The sequence below is a fragment of the Ptychodera flava genome, chromosome 19, assembly GCF_041260155.1.
Source record: "Ptychodera flava strain L36383 chromosome 19, AS_Pfla_20210202, whole genome shotgun sequence".
Taxonomy (NCBI): domain Eukaryota; kingdom Metazoa; phylum Hemichordata; class Enteropneusta; family Ptychoderidae; genus Ptychodera; species Ptychodera flava.
The window spans coordinates 17106088-17122646 of NC_091946.1; the positions used below are offsets into that span (position 1 = coordinate 17106088).

The 16559-nt window shown below is 35.8% G+C and overlaps 2 protein-coding genes across 2 annotated transcripts in view; both read right to left on the minus strand.

Moving 5' to 3' along the window:
- Positions 1-677: 677 nt before the first annotated feature.
- On the minus strand, positions 678-9530 carry LOC139118249 (degenerin-like protein unc-105). The gene is made up of 10 exons (XM_070681527.1): positions 9242-9530; positions 8502-8605; positions 8198-8361; positions 7205-7318; positions 6804-6909; positions 6015-6087; positions 5550-5607; positions 5225-5295; positions 4469-4544; positions 678-3100 (listed from the first exon to the last, which is right to left on the minus strand). The coding sequence occupies exons 1-10, from the start codon at positions 9376-9378 to the stop codon at positions 2957-2959; spliced, it is 1047 nt and encodes a 348-aa protein (XP_070537628.1). The 5' UTR covers positions 9379-9530; the 3' UTR covers positions 678-2956.
- Positions 9531-10656: 1126 nt separating this feature from the next.
- LOC139118736 (uncharacterized) overlaps positions 10657-16559 on the minus strand; it is a 32822-nt gene continuing 26919 nt past the window's right edge. Inside the window, exons 3-5 of the mRNA XM_070682159.1 lie at positions 11843-12061; positions 11057-11344; positions 10657-10820 (exon numbers count right to left, since the gene is read on the minus strand). Coding sequence (XP_070538260.1) covers positions 10657-10820; positions 11057-11344; positions 11843-12061 — 671 coding nt within the window. The remainder of the gene's footprint in view (positions 10821-11056; positions 11345-11842; positions 12062-16559) is intronic.

A 16559-nucleotide genomic window follows, 5' to 3' on the forward strand; every position in this document is an offset into this window, starting at 1 on the left:
AGTGAAAGGTTTGTGCTATTGGACTAGTTTTATAAATGAGACCCCAAGGTATACTACGGTCGCCTATCGAAACAGTTTAACGACATATATTGAGCCGAATGTGATATAATTCGTTCTTTTGAAATTGCTCTCCTCGAAGAATTATCTATAGTTCATTTATATGGTACAAATTTGATTCCATGCTTATCTCTCTCTCTCTCTCTCTCTCTCTCTCTCTCTCTCTCTCTCTCTCTCTCTGATATGTCAATAATACAGCTGACAGCTTCCAGTCTATTGATCAACATCTGTCAAACTGCCGAAAGAACAAATTTAGTGTTCCACACAAATGACTACAGATATATGCGTCTAGTTGTCTGCGTACTATAACTATGATCTTTCAAATTGCAGTATGAATAGCAAATAAAACAAATAAAACAATGTATAACCAGATACTGAGAGTGTCTGTATACATTCGACTTTCCTTTGACAAGTAAACACGCTCGTGTGAAAGTAAAAAGTACAAATTTGAAGACATACTTTTGAGTTAATGTCAGCAATGACGTGCAATGTGTATACGTTTATATTTGTCGGTGTTAGTGTTTTAAGGTAGTTACGTCCCTGAAACAGAGCGATATTCCAATAGTGTCTGGAGCTATGAAAAGTTATCCATTATTCTACAAAACAGACCACATACCGTTGTAGTGTAGTGTATTTATTCATTCAATTCTATAATTACAAGATTCTCAATCCATGGTTGCAACTTACAGAGGCTGCCATTATTGTACGGCATAAAGACCGAATGTGCATGGTCAGACTTTTGTTCACAATGATATACTTGCAAATACAATCATACCAGGATTGTCAATGATTCCGTTTTTTAATTAGTATTTTTCAGTGCAAAGAGTTTGATTAAACAATTCATACGTTAAATATGCTGTTACCAAATTTCTTTATTGAATTGGAGCTATATTTGATATGCCTTTGTGGATTTAAAAAATCTAGGTCTGTCAAAGCTTCTACATGTATTGGAGCATATATTACCATCGTTATCACATGTTTAGGACAAATGAAACATATATTGCAATTTTCGGTAAACATCTGTCTTCTCCTCTGGGATTGCGCTAAGAAGAAAACACCTAAAGTTGTTCAAATGAATTATTAAATCCTTAATTAGGGTTGTCGTCATTGGGAAATGATCGGAACTATGTAGCACTCGTGCTCACTGTCACACATTGAACATAAACTTTATCAAAACAATTAATACAGCGCTTAACAGGGATTAAAGTTAGTACGCTTTTAGAGGTATAGTACAGCAGATCTGATGACCTTTAATATTCTACTTTATAAGTCAAATGTTTTAAATTTAAAAGATAAATTAAGAAGTACATCATCTCGTAACTTTACCGATTATGGTCACCATATTAGTAAACCATTACTATTTTTTAATTATTTTAAATGACATGGAAAGTTCTCCTACAGTGGCAATATAATGAGTTTTGTCGGAACCTCAGGTATTTTCTAGCAAAACCGTCCAATAGGTTGCATTATAAGCTCAGTATTCCTTTGATCTTCATTGTCTTGAAAAGTTGTCTTGCTTTTGTATTACCCTTTGTGATATTTGAGAACCGTTGTCTATAATCTTAATTAAGTTTGAGAATACGAATATGTAGCATTAATGTTTTATCTATCTATTACATTTTCTAAAAATGAATAAGTTTGGGAAAAATCATAAACCTTTAATTGACAACTACAAGTCTCAATTTAGACAATAAAGTTGAATAACTGTTTCTATTATAAAATGATCCCATAACTGCTCTGCTGTGCAAACATTCCGGCAATGTTGCACTGCTCCACTTCCATGTTGGATGAATGATCCAACGCTTTCAACCAAACGACAAATACGGTTGAAAATGAATCATCACAGTGCAAAATTTCAAAATCTTCAATATCGGTATTATTTAACCTTTTCATCGCAATGTTACCTGTCTTTCTTTTGGAGCACAATTGTTAAAGTTAACAAGTTATTAAAAACGAAGTATCAGAGAAAACCACCTGGCAATCTTTTGAAAAATTTTATACATTAGCTTCAACCACTTCTATGTAACAAAAGAGACATCACAATATCAATGGTCAATTTGTTTTCAAAATGATATCTACTGGTTGATTACAATAATCTTTCCCTTTCTATGATACTATGACTTTGCTCATTACATACGTTACAATGGATATGTAAAAAGGGAAACAAAACTCATTGCCTAGCTAACGCTTCTTCCCTAAACGGAAGTTTGGAAGTGCAAAAAATCTGACTACGAAATCTCCCTCTGAATTTCCAAAAATGAGATACATTGCTGAAATTTGATTGATACGTTTTTTTTTCAAAAAATCATTTAATAATGAAAGCTGAAGGTACAGTGAGTATTACTTAATTTCACGGCATGACTTTCGCATACAGTTGGTGCGAATACAGTGTATACTAATATATTCCAGTGTCCACGTCCTTATTTAAACAGGTAGACGTACGTTCCTTTGACTGATCGAAATAAACACTGGTTTACGTTTTGGCAAATATAGACGGGTAATAAGAAATGTATATCGAACACGATTGGAACTTATTTGGGATAATTGGATGGTGAAGTAATGTATATTTAATCTGCAAATGTAAGATTATCTGCTTTTCTTGTTTTTGTAAGTAATCTGTTATATCGCATTAGTGTTCTGGCAATAAAAAGTTATTTTCTGAGCCACCTCTTTCAGAAAAGCGTAACCCCATTGTGATATCAGACTAGCTAATTATGTGATATATTACAAATGATAGTAATTATCGGGCCAGACGGCCTCAACTGAATACAAGTCCGATTGGTATTTGTGTTGTGTCCCTCTACCATAGCATTGATGTTTGAGAAGGTATAAGCATACAGCTCAGAAGACCTTCCGTGCATCGCCGTCGTTAATCATCATGATTTCTTGGCTTTTTTGTTTACAGGCATATCGTTTTCTTTTTGAAACGACGTACTTTTCCACACAAGTTGAAAAGGAGAGTCACGAATTCACAGACCGTGATGACGGAGAATCCAACGTACAATCCGAGAGTACCGCCGACATCGCTCAGTAGATCTTCCCACTGCATAATATAATTTTAAAAGAGAAAAAGTTGAATAAAATACGTTACTTGTCACGTTTAATTATACATTGTCCTTTAAATAATAATAAGCTTTACGAAAGTCTGTGAAACAACTTCACCAGATGGTACTATGTTTTCAAAAAATACGATTGACTGTAACAAATTAACCATAAACGCTGACAAGACAGTTAATATGGTGATTGGAGGCAAGACAAATCTGAGACAAATCGAAGGTTCACTTTATCTGAAGGGCATTGCCTGAAATGAAGTTTATTGTGCATCTTTTGTTGGGGTCAAAATGGACAACCAACTGCGCTGGAACAGCACATTATTGATGTGAAAAAAATTGGTCTACATGTATGGGGTAGTACGTCCAATATATATTTCTCAGATATTCTGGTCATTCAAAAACGATGGTGCGTATTACGTTAGGAAGTAGTTATATGATGCTCATAGTTCCCCTTTATTCAAGGAACTTAAAAATCTTGATGTATATAAACAATGTAAGCACCGGGTCGCCATTTTCGTTTATGATGTAGTTCATGCTAATCTTCCCATGCACTTTAAATCATATTTTTACTCAGTTGATCATACCTATAGTACTCGATTAAGAGATAAAAATGTTTTTCATCCACCTAAATGCAGAACTAGTTTAGGGCAAAAATGTATTCGATTCACTGGTACTTGGGTATGGAACAATATTCAAGAAGACATAAAGATACTTCCCCGAGGCACAGATTTAAAATAAGAATTGAAAAATTACCTGTTAGTTTTGTAATGTTGCCGTTCGCGGCTATAATGTTAAGCTATTTCTCATTGTGTAATGTATTTTGTGATACCATGGAATAGTCGCCATTTCATATACTGACTGTAAATTATAAGATTTCTGAGTATGACGCTGAACTCGATTAGTGCCTAAGGCAACTTTTTTCAGTCTTTTTCTCACGTGAAATTTTGTATGATAATGGCAGTGTATCCTTCGCCATAATTTATATTCAGTTGACATGAGAATAAGTCATTATTCACTGCATCAAAAATCAATAATACAGATAAATTCGCACTATGAGTTGCCTGTATTATAGAATAATACACGTGAATTCACATGAATCCACATGAATACAGGCTTGCTGAATACAAAAAAATGGATTATTGACTCTATTCATCTGTGTATGCACTCTTCAGCTGAAATACAGGCAATAATTCATGCTAATACAGTGAGTATTATTGGTTTTTCATGCAGTGATTATTATTATTATTATTATTATTATTATTATTATTATTATTTCTCTTTTCTCATATGCCTTCATCGCAACACCTAAAACTTTTTTTATGACAAATATCTCAGCTACTTCCAAAATGAAGTCTTACCGTGTAAGCTGGTAGTTCTGAGGTCAAGTCGTGATTTAGAGTTTCAAAATAAATCTTCAACCGGACAAGATTAGCCCTGTAAACACAATGTCCAACATCATTTAGAATGTTTAGGCCCTTCTTCGCAACTATATGTTTTTGTACTGAAGATAAAAATACATACGAAAATTTGCCTGAAAATTTACAGACATGTCACTTTACCCATCTTCTCAGATGGGTAAAGTGTCCGATGAAGGATAGCAGAGCAATAGCATAATAATAATGCTTCCTTTCTATAGGATTGACCATGATTTCTTGAAAAATTTTTCCTTATATTTTAGATTTCACGTTATACATACAATATATATATATATATATATATATATATATATATATATATATATATATATATATATATATATATATATATATATCATGTATAAGTACAAAGTAATAATATCTTTTGCTGAAGTTCCATACACCCTGCAATCATCAGACAGATGGCGCAGATGCAGTGCAATGATCCTTAGCCCAACACCCCCTTTTATACCTTTTGAACGTACTATTCTATTTGTAGATAGTGTTAACATTTGAAAAATAATATTTGTTTTGGTGACGACATTTTGAAAACAATTCAAAGCGTTTGTTTAACAGCATAGATTTTTCAACATTTATAATGTGCAGCTTTTCTAATATACAGAGATTACATCGCTTGTTATATGTCATACATACGTATACATATATAAGCATATTACGAGAAGTAATTTCGAACCTTACCTTGCACTTTCCAAATTGTGCATATTTTGGGTTTTCTTGTTACTGACCTGCACCAGTTTAAGCAGATTATTCTGAAGTTTTGAAGATAAAGAAATATTATAAAAATTTCCGAGCCCAAATTTCATATAAAGAAGAGTTTATATTTGCAAAGACGTACATGTGTCAGTAATGTACCACAATTTCAGAAATATTTACTTTTTGATTGATAGTCTTGCTCAAAAAAGTGTATGTGCTCAAGTTTCAGTGTGCGTATGTGATTCATCTTTGACCTGTGACAAGAGGTAAGCGTACAGGCCTTACAAATGGATATGTTATGTTCACTTACCAAATAAGCGTGAGAAGGCCACTGCGATTGTGATATAGTCATGTCGTACGTAGTTTCGCTGTAATTAAATTATTTCATAAATACTGTCAATTTTTAAATAAGTAACGTATTTTATTGTCGTAGCAGGGGATAAATTTGGGTTGTTATTTGAGAAATCGCAGATATTCTACCTGGAATTTTCGACTTAGTTTTGTTGTAACTCCCATCAGTTATCAACGTGTTGACATAAAACTAAGAAAGCTAAGAGATACTTCGGGGATACTCTTGTGATGCATCAGCACTGGTCAATTTGTCGAATAAAGGTATCTCTTTGTGTCACTTTCAAAAGAGTGACAACTAAACAGTAGAATGTGAAGCAGTTCATAGATATAAAATTTGAACATTGAGCAAGCCGTTAGCTTCAGCGTGCCGTCTCTTGTTTTTTCACTGTGTGACGATGAAAACCATCATTAGCATAAGGCTTACCTGCATGGCGGAGGGCAATGGCACTGAAGTAAATCCTTCTGGTACAGGTAATAGATAAGTTGTTTGCATACAACTTTAAAAAAAGTCAGAGAATGAAAATTGAAGTCATTGATGTCATCATGGTTAAAAAGAGTAGTTTGATTTGTCTTACTACAGTGCGAATGAAATAAGTGTTCAGCAAAAATTACGAAGATACAACCATCATTTGCAATTGCTAACAACTGTGATCGAGTGATTCAAATTAAGACAACTACCATAGTCGTGAGATCAATCTCGACTTACACGGAATATATCAAGGTAGAACGCAAATCACAAACAGATATTTCGATTCATATGTTAAAATTCGCTGCTATTATGCTAATTATATCGACTTATTTTGAAGCTTGTGGAGTAATTGAAGTTTCGATCTCCCTGTTTTATTCTTTGTGTGTGTGAAAAATGAAAAATTCATATTTAATTCTTCCCTATAAAATACACAAAGGGATTGTGGCTATTTTGAATTTCAAATATCAATGCATTCTGCATAATGTTCTTATACAATCTTGTCCTGGTTATTATAAAGTGAGATTATCATTTATTGATGTTCATGTTTTTAAATTAAGGAAAGTTTAAATCTTTTGTCTCATATTGAAGGGATTTCTTAAGATACCGATTTTATAAAAGACCTGTCTTCGTAAAACTTCAATCTCAATATGACAAATTAGTAGAAAAAGTCAAAACACGTTGATGATCACTCGTCTTATGGATACAATCAACTAATTAAACTAATTAATGTCTCAAGAGATCCACCTTGCGTTTCATTCAGCATTCTGCAAGGCGGTACACGTATACCCAACGTGTCTGTGCAACCACAGTACACCACTAAAGCATTCTGGAGGCATGCCTTTTCACACGCCTGAAAGAAAAACAAGTAATTTATCCAAGAGACAATCGGTAAGGATAGTGATGAACGTGCATGAAAGATTACACAATAAATTGTACGACAGTTGCAATTTGAAAGTAAACGCAGTTTGTTTTTTTCAAAATAATGAATGTTACATGTCAGACACAGATGTAGGAGACATTTGGTCGGTATAAACAGCAAATTCAAATAGACCAGCGACTTTTTATAACGCCACCACCCTGTTTTGATGTATTTCTACTTAAGGTGATGAGAGACAACGGTAACGAATGGAAAGAATTACTCTTACCGCAAGCGAGTATTGTCCCGACATATACATTGCCGCTACACGATCGTCTATGCCATTGTTGATGATTTGGTTGGTACAATTTCCAAAAGGATAACTTTGACGATTAAGTTTGCTCTAGAAGATAGGACAGTGCCCAAACATACTGATTACGTTTTCTGTAAACTTCATTCAAGGCTTTCAATATTTGTGTCTATCATATATATATATTATATGTTTACTTATAGAACGCCAAACCTAACTTCTGCTATTCAATTGTTATATGTTAAGGGAGTATGCGTCTCGAAAATGAAAGACATAAACCTTTGCTCAAACCTTCTTCCTCAGGGAATTTTAACTATCATCTTTTAAAACTATGAATAAAAATTTGCGGTCACCTTGCAAATTTTGGTACTAGAGAAATAAATTACGAAAAATTCGCTGATATCGGAAATTCAAAATGGCCGCCAACCCCGTGTTAACTGTATAAAGAAAAACACATTTTCAAAACTAAGGCGGTGAAAAGTTTCCTTACTCCCAGTGCTTTAAAATGAACCCCCACTGTCAAGTGGTAGATCAGAGAAGATTTGTAAAAGTTTGAGAGTTCTAATATCTGTCCCCGAGGTGCACTCTACCTTAAGCGCAAAAGTTACTAAAACTGAACACCTCTTTACCAAGAACGTCGAATCTTCAAAACGAAAATGAACGTGAAAGAGTCAGACTGCCACCATAAACGCGCTAAATAAGCCCTGGAAACACAAACCATTGAAAGCTCATTACATTAAACTACTACAATGTCGGTATTCACATTTCAAATTGATGTTTTCAATTTCCATTTTCGCAGGTTGTGACCCACACTAAAACCTCACTTCCAAAGCAGTACAGAAAAACAATCATCGACTCCCTTGCAGTGTACTGGCACTCCTCTGATTCAAGTTACTAATGTAAAGTCTCGTTCAATGAACCGACTACCTAGTTGTCATTGCAGCAAGATTATTTATACAGTGTCGCCCTTACCATTGACAGCGATACTGCTGTAACTGTCCCTGGCAGTGCAAAAAAGCCTTGGTCTACAGGGAAATATTGACTCCCTGGGGGCGTTATTCCAACTACAGCGGCCGAATCTTGTCCGTAAATACTCAGATACTCATCTTGTTCCGTAAATAACGTCAAGGTCAATCCTGAAAATATAAGGTAACATTGTGTTCATTCTTCTTCCAATAAATGTCCTTTGCGTCATCGAACGAAACCGCAAAGAAAGGAGCAGTTTGCTGTCCAGAAATGAAATTATCTTGGAAACAAAAATCGTACATTTGTTTACCTTGGTCAGGTCCAGGACCTGTCGAAAGTCTCGGCTTATCTTGATCCCCATTAAAGTGGAAACAGTTACCGAATCGTTGGTCTTGCGAAACAATAAAATCATTTCTAGAAATAATGAGGTGATAAATCATAATAATTTTGCTTAGTTTATGTACATAAAATAAATTGTCATCACAGCAACTTGTTTGTACGCAGATACCGAGATATGACTTGCCTATCTTTCAAGTAAGTCTTACATGTAAATATGACAATAAACTGTGTTGTTCAAACAAGTTTGTGTATCTCTCGCAAAGATTATTGTGACTTAGAAGTCGATTACATTTTGATATCGTCGTATTCTAGTATATGCACACCAGCGTAATCAAGATAGAGTGACAATTTCCAAGATATTCAGGGTGTACAATAAAATTTAGAAGAGTTATGCCACATGATCAAAGGGGAGAATGCCGCTGTACTGGTGTTCCCATGACATGTTAGTTGGTCTATGATATATTTGAACTACTTGTTATGATATGTGGCTTAGTATGTGCGCGACATCTCTGACTGACTGACTGACTGACTGACTGACACACACCCACCCACCCACCCACACACACACACACACACACACACACACACACACACACACTTCTCTCTCTCTCTCTCTCCCCCTTTCTCTCTCATGTATATACGCACTTGCAAGACACAACACACAAACAAACAAAAAAGCATAATTTATTGAGTACTGTATCTAATGCTTACTTTGCATCACACTTTTCCCCTGCGTAGGTACATTGAAGGATGAAGTCTTCAGCCTGGTGACCTAATTCACTTATCTCATCAACGCTTAGTTGCAGAACTCCTGTAAGTTGCGAGAGGTCCGGAGACTCGCTAAACATTCTAAATCTTATCCAATCGGGCGGATTTTCCCCTTTCACGCGATCAAAGTTATGGTGCACGTAGATATTCTCCTGGAAGTACTTGTAGACCGCAAGGTCGTCAGTTATCGACAAGTACGATACGTACCAATCAGAAGAAAAGTTAAACAAACGGTCGCCTATGGGAAATTAAAAACTCCACCCAGTTAAGTAAAGGAAAATAAGCAAAACAATGCTATCCCCCACAACTTTTAAATTCTTAAATATCGATAAGAGTATTTGCACATAACATATACCTAATACTAAATAATAGCTATTGCACCTTCTCATCAACAATATGAGCAAGCCATATCATTACAAGTGCACAGGCTTACGATAAAGCATGGAGTCCCTGTCTGCCTCATATAGCGGAACGTATGATAAAATTAAATCTTTGTTCTTTCAAGGTTAATGTGTTCATTACAGTCTGCAAGCGAGGCTGGAAGAATCAGTCGTGTGATGGCGCGATGCTCTAGGACCTCCGATCTAGCAACGTATTTGGATGCAAAAGTAATATACTTACAAATCATTGTATATACATAATTATCTCTGAAATACTTGCACTGCAATTTGACAGGTAGCTGTATAATCTACGACTAATTGTATTTAAACCATTTACTTTATGATACAAATTTTACGGGCAGCGGTGACATAGCAAATATACGCCCAAGGACGAGCCCTGGCCATAAGAGACGTGTTTGACAATCGGACTTGCGACTGAGAAAACAATTTACAATACAAAACGTTTTATCTGTCACCAGCGCTCTGTTACCAGGGGGAAGAAACGCGAATAAATGCAACTCTAAAATATATAAGACCTCATTCTCCATTTAGCAGAAGTCAGTGCTTGCATTTAAGTCACTTTTGAGGGTAAAACATACTCATATACATGAACCAATGATATGGCGATGCCCAGTATGATTCAGGAGAAGCACATTTACTAAGTAGGAGTAAAAAATTACAAATTAAAGATACATGTCTGAAATTACGTATTGTCGCAAACATTCTTCGTACACACTTTAAGAAAAGATAACAAAAATTCACAAGGAAAAGATATCAACCTTTTTGATAAAAACTAAGGTAACGTTGGTGATATATGTCTGAAATAATCATAAACATACCATGATTTCTAACAGTAAAACATAATATAGAATGATGTTATGATGCAAAGAATATGAATTTTATCATTTTTTATATTATCATATATCTTCTTCTTCTTTACTAAATACGACCGATCAAGAAAGTACTGTGATCACGTAATCACGACTTACTATTTGACTCAGTATTGACACACTCCATCTCATCAAAACCATCCACACAGTCAACGATCACATCGCATATCTGGTAAGGATGGACGCATTCACCGGATGTACATCTGATGTATTCCGTTGGACACTGTGTTTCATTGTCCGATGGAATGAATGCTACGGGCACCGGAACAGAAATGAAGAGTAACGACTTATGAGTGACGTTGAACCATAGGAATTATGTACGTTAACCGTAACAATTCAATATAAAAATTTCGGTCAAATATAAAAAGTACAGGAGACGAAAAATTGATGTCAATGAATTGTAGATTACATTCAACAGAACTACCTTCAAAGGGTATGTCTGAAACGGAGAAGGTTCTATATTTTAATTTGAGAACGTGTTTGCATACCAGGTAGACGTAATCTCTGATAATATATACTTCCCGTCGATTTGACCACTTGTACGCCATCGATGCCGTCTTTCAGGTTATGGAGCTTGCAAGTCCTCGAGCCATAGTGGAAATCCAGCGAGTGACATTCGTATCGTTTCCACTCCATGCACTTATACATACACTTGTGCAGTGAAAGGTCTGAGAAAACGTCTGTAGGGTTTACATTGAGGGTGGAACCCTCTCGAGCTTCAAACATTGAAAACAGTCGCATCTTCATGGTGTCGGCGAATTCGTTTTTCACATACTCTACATGAAAATGAATTTGTATTAAGTTGGAAACATATATGTATACACAAGATAGAATGCTTAAGGAATCATCGCTACAGACGGAAACCTAAAGTGGCAATTCGGGTTCCTTCTTGCGTTTGGTCCCAATGATTTGGACCATATAACATCGGTTCGAATTGCCTGTAAAGGTTTAAATTTAAGGTTTAAATTCCTCTTAAAAATTGCCGATCAGCAGAGTAGCAAATTTGTCCTATTTTAAACATCTATTTTCTGAAACATGGGTTTGTAAACTGGAATTTTCAAAAAGCGTAAGAGGAAAAATGCGAAGCATTTCGAAAAGTCGCCAGATGTTCACACCATATTCACACCATGTTCACACCATATGTTAAACTTAAATCAAAAATTTAACATTTGCTTTCTATATACATTCAATATCAATTGCTATCTCGTTTATAAAAACTTAACTCCAAACTTGAGCACAACAAACTCTACTTTGTACAAATGATCTGAACATACCCCTCGCAAAAACTTTAACTTCGCAGAAATGCAAGTGAGACACTCTCCTTCCATCGTTTTGGACGATTACATATCGACCTAGAATTGGAATAATACAGTACCTTACGATGGTCTTGTTTTTCTTATCTGTTACTGCTATGTGACCTCCGCACTGAACGTTCCTCTTAATTTCTTCTCTATAATAGCCGACACGTATTGCTGCTCCCTTAACCTGATATGCTGCAAAGCAATGTTATAATTTTATGTATGTATGCAATCTTATGTATGTATGTATGCATGCATATTAATTATATATATATATATATATATATATATATATATATATATATATATATATATATATATATATATATATATATATATATATATATATATATATACCACACCTGGTTGTTAGGTTCCATACGTATTTATTATAACTCAAACACAACGTTTCGCTCTAAATTTAGAGCTTCTTCAGGTGTTTTCTAAAATAAAGAGTACGAACATAAAAATTATAATGGTTGAATTGTATAGGCAAATGAGCAATGTTGAGTTATAAGTCTATGAAAATCTGTAAATGTACATAACTGACAGGAGAGAGACTTAAAAATTACAATGGTTGAATTGTATAGGAAAACGAGCAATGTGGAGTTACAAGTATCTGGAAATCTGTAAATGTACATAAATGGCAGGAGAGAGACTAACCTCGACGTTGTTAGAACGGTTAAAACTGTCTGGACCTACGCCGAGAGCTGGAAATTGGCGCGCTGAAGTCCAGGGGGTCTCTTTAAATACTCAAAAGCTGGTATGTGGGGGCGCTATTGACGGCTATGAAAATTTTGGTCGAATATTTGGGCCAGCTGGGGACATTGTGTCAAGTTTTCTGATCAATTGTGATTCTAAATGTTTGCTTAGTTTGTCATCCTGTTTTTTGCCTTGTATGATGCCAATTATTGAAATACCACTGATACTGTGTTGATCAGAATTAAAATGGCGACAGGAGTATCTTTTTTATGACGCACTGAGAAGAGATGGTTATTGAAACGAAGTCGGAGAGATATTTTCGTTTCCCCGACATATTGTTTACGGCAGCGTTTGCGTCACAAAAACCATTAAATATTTAAGTCCCTCCCCTGTCAGTTATGTACATTTACAGATTTTCATAGACTTATAACTCAACATTGCTCATTTTCCTACACAATTCAACCATTATATAATTTTTATGTTCGTACTCTTTATTGTAGAAAACACCTGAAGAAGCTCTAAATTTAGAGCGAAACGTTGTGTTTGAGTTATGATAAATACGTATGGAAACTAACAACCAGGTGTGGTAGTGTGTGTCAACCCAAGTTTCTTCTATCTTCACCCCACTCCACGCTCCACTGGGGATCACCTGAATTCCTAGTTTCTTATATTATAATATATACATATATATATATATATATATATATATATATATATATATATATATATATATATATATATATATATATATATATATATATATATATATATATATATATATGAAGTATACAGATGTCTTTATGGGAGATTACAGTGCTCGATGCTATAGTTATCTATATATAATTTCCGTAACCTGTACAGCATGCCATCATGAACACGTAAATGTTCATACATAGACCAATACGACTTCAACGCGGCGATCAAAATGATATGTCAGAGCAAAACGGTACGTCATTACCCAACTCAACACATTGCATAAGAAAAACAAAGTTCGGGTCGCTCATTTGTTTCTTACATAATTCTTTCCGTGACCACAATAGGTCATGTTCAAACGCGACATCACTGCACATTTCCTCATCATTAAGATGATTTTCCTGAGTAGATGTCTTGTGCACGAAACATTGTCGATGCGGGGGTCCCCCGAACCTTAAACTTGTCGTTCACCCCCTTTTAGGAGTTCCAACTCCCACAAGGACTGGATCTTTTGCTTTATCAAAGGACTTAAAATCACCAGAAACACATCTTTGATTGCCGATGACTGACCAACCCCTTTGTCCAACGTAAGGTTAACCTCTTTATTCTCCTCATTCTGACTTATGATTTGCATAGATAGAGCAATTGCCACCGTGCTGCCTACCGTAATACTTACATGGACTGAAGGGTACCCTACTCAAAGCATCAGCATTTGTATGCTTATTGCCCGGACGATGGACAATCTTGAAATCAAACTGACGTAATGACTCTAGGCAACGGGCCAGCTGACCTTCAATATTGTCAACTGTAGTAACCAGACTAGAGATGTATGATATGTCCTTATAGTTAATGGTCTCCCCAACATACAGGTAATGTCTGAAATATTTTGTGAAATAAACAACTGCCAACAACTCTTTCCTTTAACACAATAATTCCGTTCTGTGAACTCAGTACACCATCTGCAAAACTTATTGTTCTGTAAAACTTATCGTTCTGTAATACGCAGTTGGCCCAAAGAAACTTCGTACCTATGACAATGATGTAGGTAAGGGCCTATTATTTGGTGTTTGAATTTCCTTGGGTCAGTTTACACACCCTTTTCTGACACAACATGCCCTAGGAATTCCACCTGTACTGCAAACAAATTACACTTCTTTGCCTGCTCGAAAGATTTACCAATGATGTCATCTAAATACAATAATATAATTTCCCACTGTAACCCTTAAAAAACTTTTCTATCAACCTTTCAAACGTACCAGACGCACCACACCAACCCCTAGACATTGTAGTCCATTTTAAAAATTTACCAGAAGAAGTTACTATTGCAGATTTTTCCCTACTATCTTTATCAAGTTTCACTTAATGAACCCCCATATTTAGATCTAGGGTGGAAAACCGACAAGCACCATACATCGCTTTTGAATTGTCTTGTATTCTGGAAATAGGTTGAGCATTTTGCATTGTGACTGCTTCGGTCTCCTATAATCCATAATCAACGCTTGGCTATCGTCCTTTTATGCCACCAAGAGACATGGCGAACTCCAAGGTGATGTTGACTCAACCATAGACCCTGGAGAAAAACTCGAGGGTCTATGAATCAACCAACATGCCTTTTTCTACGAATGATTGAACTTGCCTTTCTATATCAGTCTTGTTCCAAAATGGTGCGCGGTACGGTACCATTTGATTTTGACAGTTTGCTGTGTATCGATTCTATGCTCAACCACATCTTTCAAACTCAAATCATACTAATTTTTTTACTGAAAACATAAGAATTGTTAACCAACAGCGTTCGTATCTGATCCTTTTGCTCATCAGACTCGAGATGTTGTACACTAAGCTTGTACAAATATACTAAATGTGGTGGCAACTCTTCATCACCCGGGAGATTGACATTTCATTACTACCACACTTTGCACAATCACCACCACCAGAGGGCACTCTATCATGCATAACTGCTGACTTATTAACTTTGTCAAAGTCAAACTGTGTACTGACATTTCAATCCACTCCTCTCTCTTGACTGTACAATCCTACTACCTGGCCTCGCTTGACCTCTATGTCCTTTGTCCCTAAATCGATAACTCTAACAGGTAGTAACCCTAGACCCGGGGTCACCAGGACAGACCATAGGGTACAGCAGTAAGTCCCCTTGGTTGGAGAGGGATGGGAGGATGGGTTTTGTGCATTGGTTTACTTTATTTGATTTTATTTATTTTGACTGTGATATTTCAAATAAAGATTTCAACTCCAAACCGTCTGCTTGCGTTCTTTATTACTACAAATGATTTTATTAATTTTGACTGTGGTATTTCAAATAAAGATTTCGACTCAAAACCGTCTGGCTGCTTTCTTTATTCCTACAAGTCCGTATCTCCTATCAGACAAGCGTCTACACCACTGTAGTTGTTCCGCAAACATAGCCAGCTGGCTACTCTATTGTCCCTATCAGCGGATTGATTGATTAAGTTAACACCACAGCCGTCACACTTGTAGTGAAATAAGAGGGCTCTTTTTTAACTACATGTGTGGCGGCTGTGGTGATCAAATCCCACTTCGCTATCTTACACAAATCGACTCGTTGCAAAACTGCCATTCCAAATCCCCCAATAATTGCTCATAAGCAATGTCATAATGTACGAGACATCTTGGTTCATGGCGATGTACAACATTCAAAACTTTCGGCAAGTTTCTACAAATGCGGTTCAAACAGAGGCAGTAATATATTGCTATGGAAATGGTAATGGATACGTGGCTAGTAGATTGCTAATATATGGTGCCATGGCAATGCTATGATGACTGTTGCAAAGGATGTCTGGGAAGGTTCTTGAATTGGAATTTTCCATAATATACTTGATCCAGAATAACCATGACATCATAGTTTAATTTGGACGCTAATTAGAAGTACGTTCTGGAGACATGTGATTAGCCGGAAATTGCTGGAAGAAAGAGTCTCCTCAGTTATTTGGAGTTTGGCCGTCGTCGGAACGGCCCGCTGTCCTCAGCTCTGCTACGTTTTTAGCTCCCATAGCCATATGTATATATGGCAATGGAAGCTATTCTTATAGGCTAGGGAAATGTCTGTATGTCTGTATGTCTGTATGTCTGTATGTCTGTCCGTCAACATCAAAAACTCCAAAACCGCTGCACATTTCATCTTGATATTTGGTGTGTACATGGATGATGGGCTGTAGATGAGATTTTGTTCAAATGAAGTTGTCATTGCCAAAAATATGCAAATTAAGTGAAAAAATGTAAAAACAGTCAAAATTGAAAATCTAAATAACCACTGAGCAGA

What these genes read in the sequence shown, in the direction of transcription:
- LOC139118249 (XM_070681527.1), bottom strand. Translation starts at nt 9,378, where the DNA reads ATGTTTAGCGAGTCTCCGGACCTCTCGCAACTTACAGGAGTTCTGCAA. An exon ending in GGGGAAAAGTGTGATGCAAA is followed by an intron (nt 8,606 to 9,241) that starts GTAAGCATTAGA and finishes CATTATTTCTAG; the next exon opens with AAATGATTTTATTGTTTCGC. An exon ending in CAGAACTACCAGCTTACACG is followed by an intron (nt 3,101 to 4,468) that starts GTAAGACTTCAT and finishes TATATTATGCAG; the next exon opens with TGGGAAGATCTACTGAGCGA.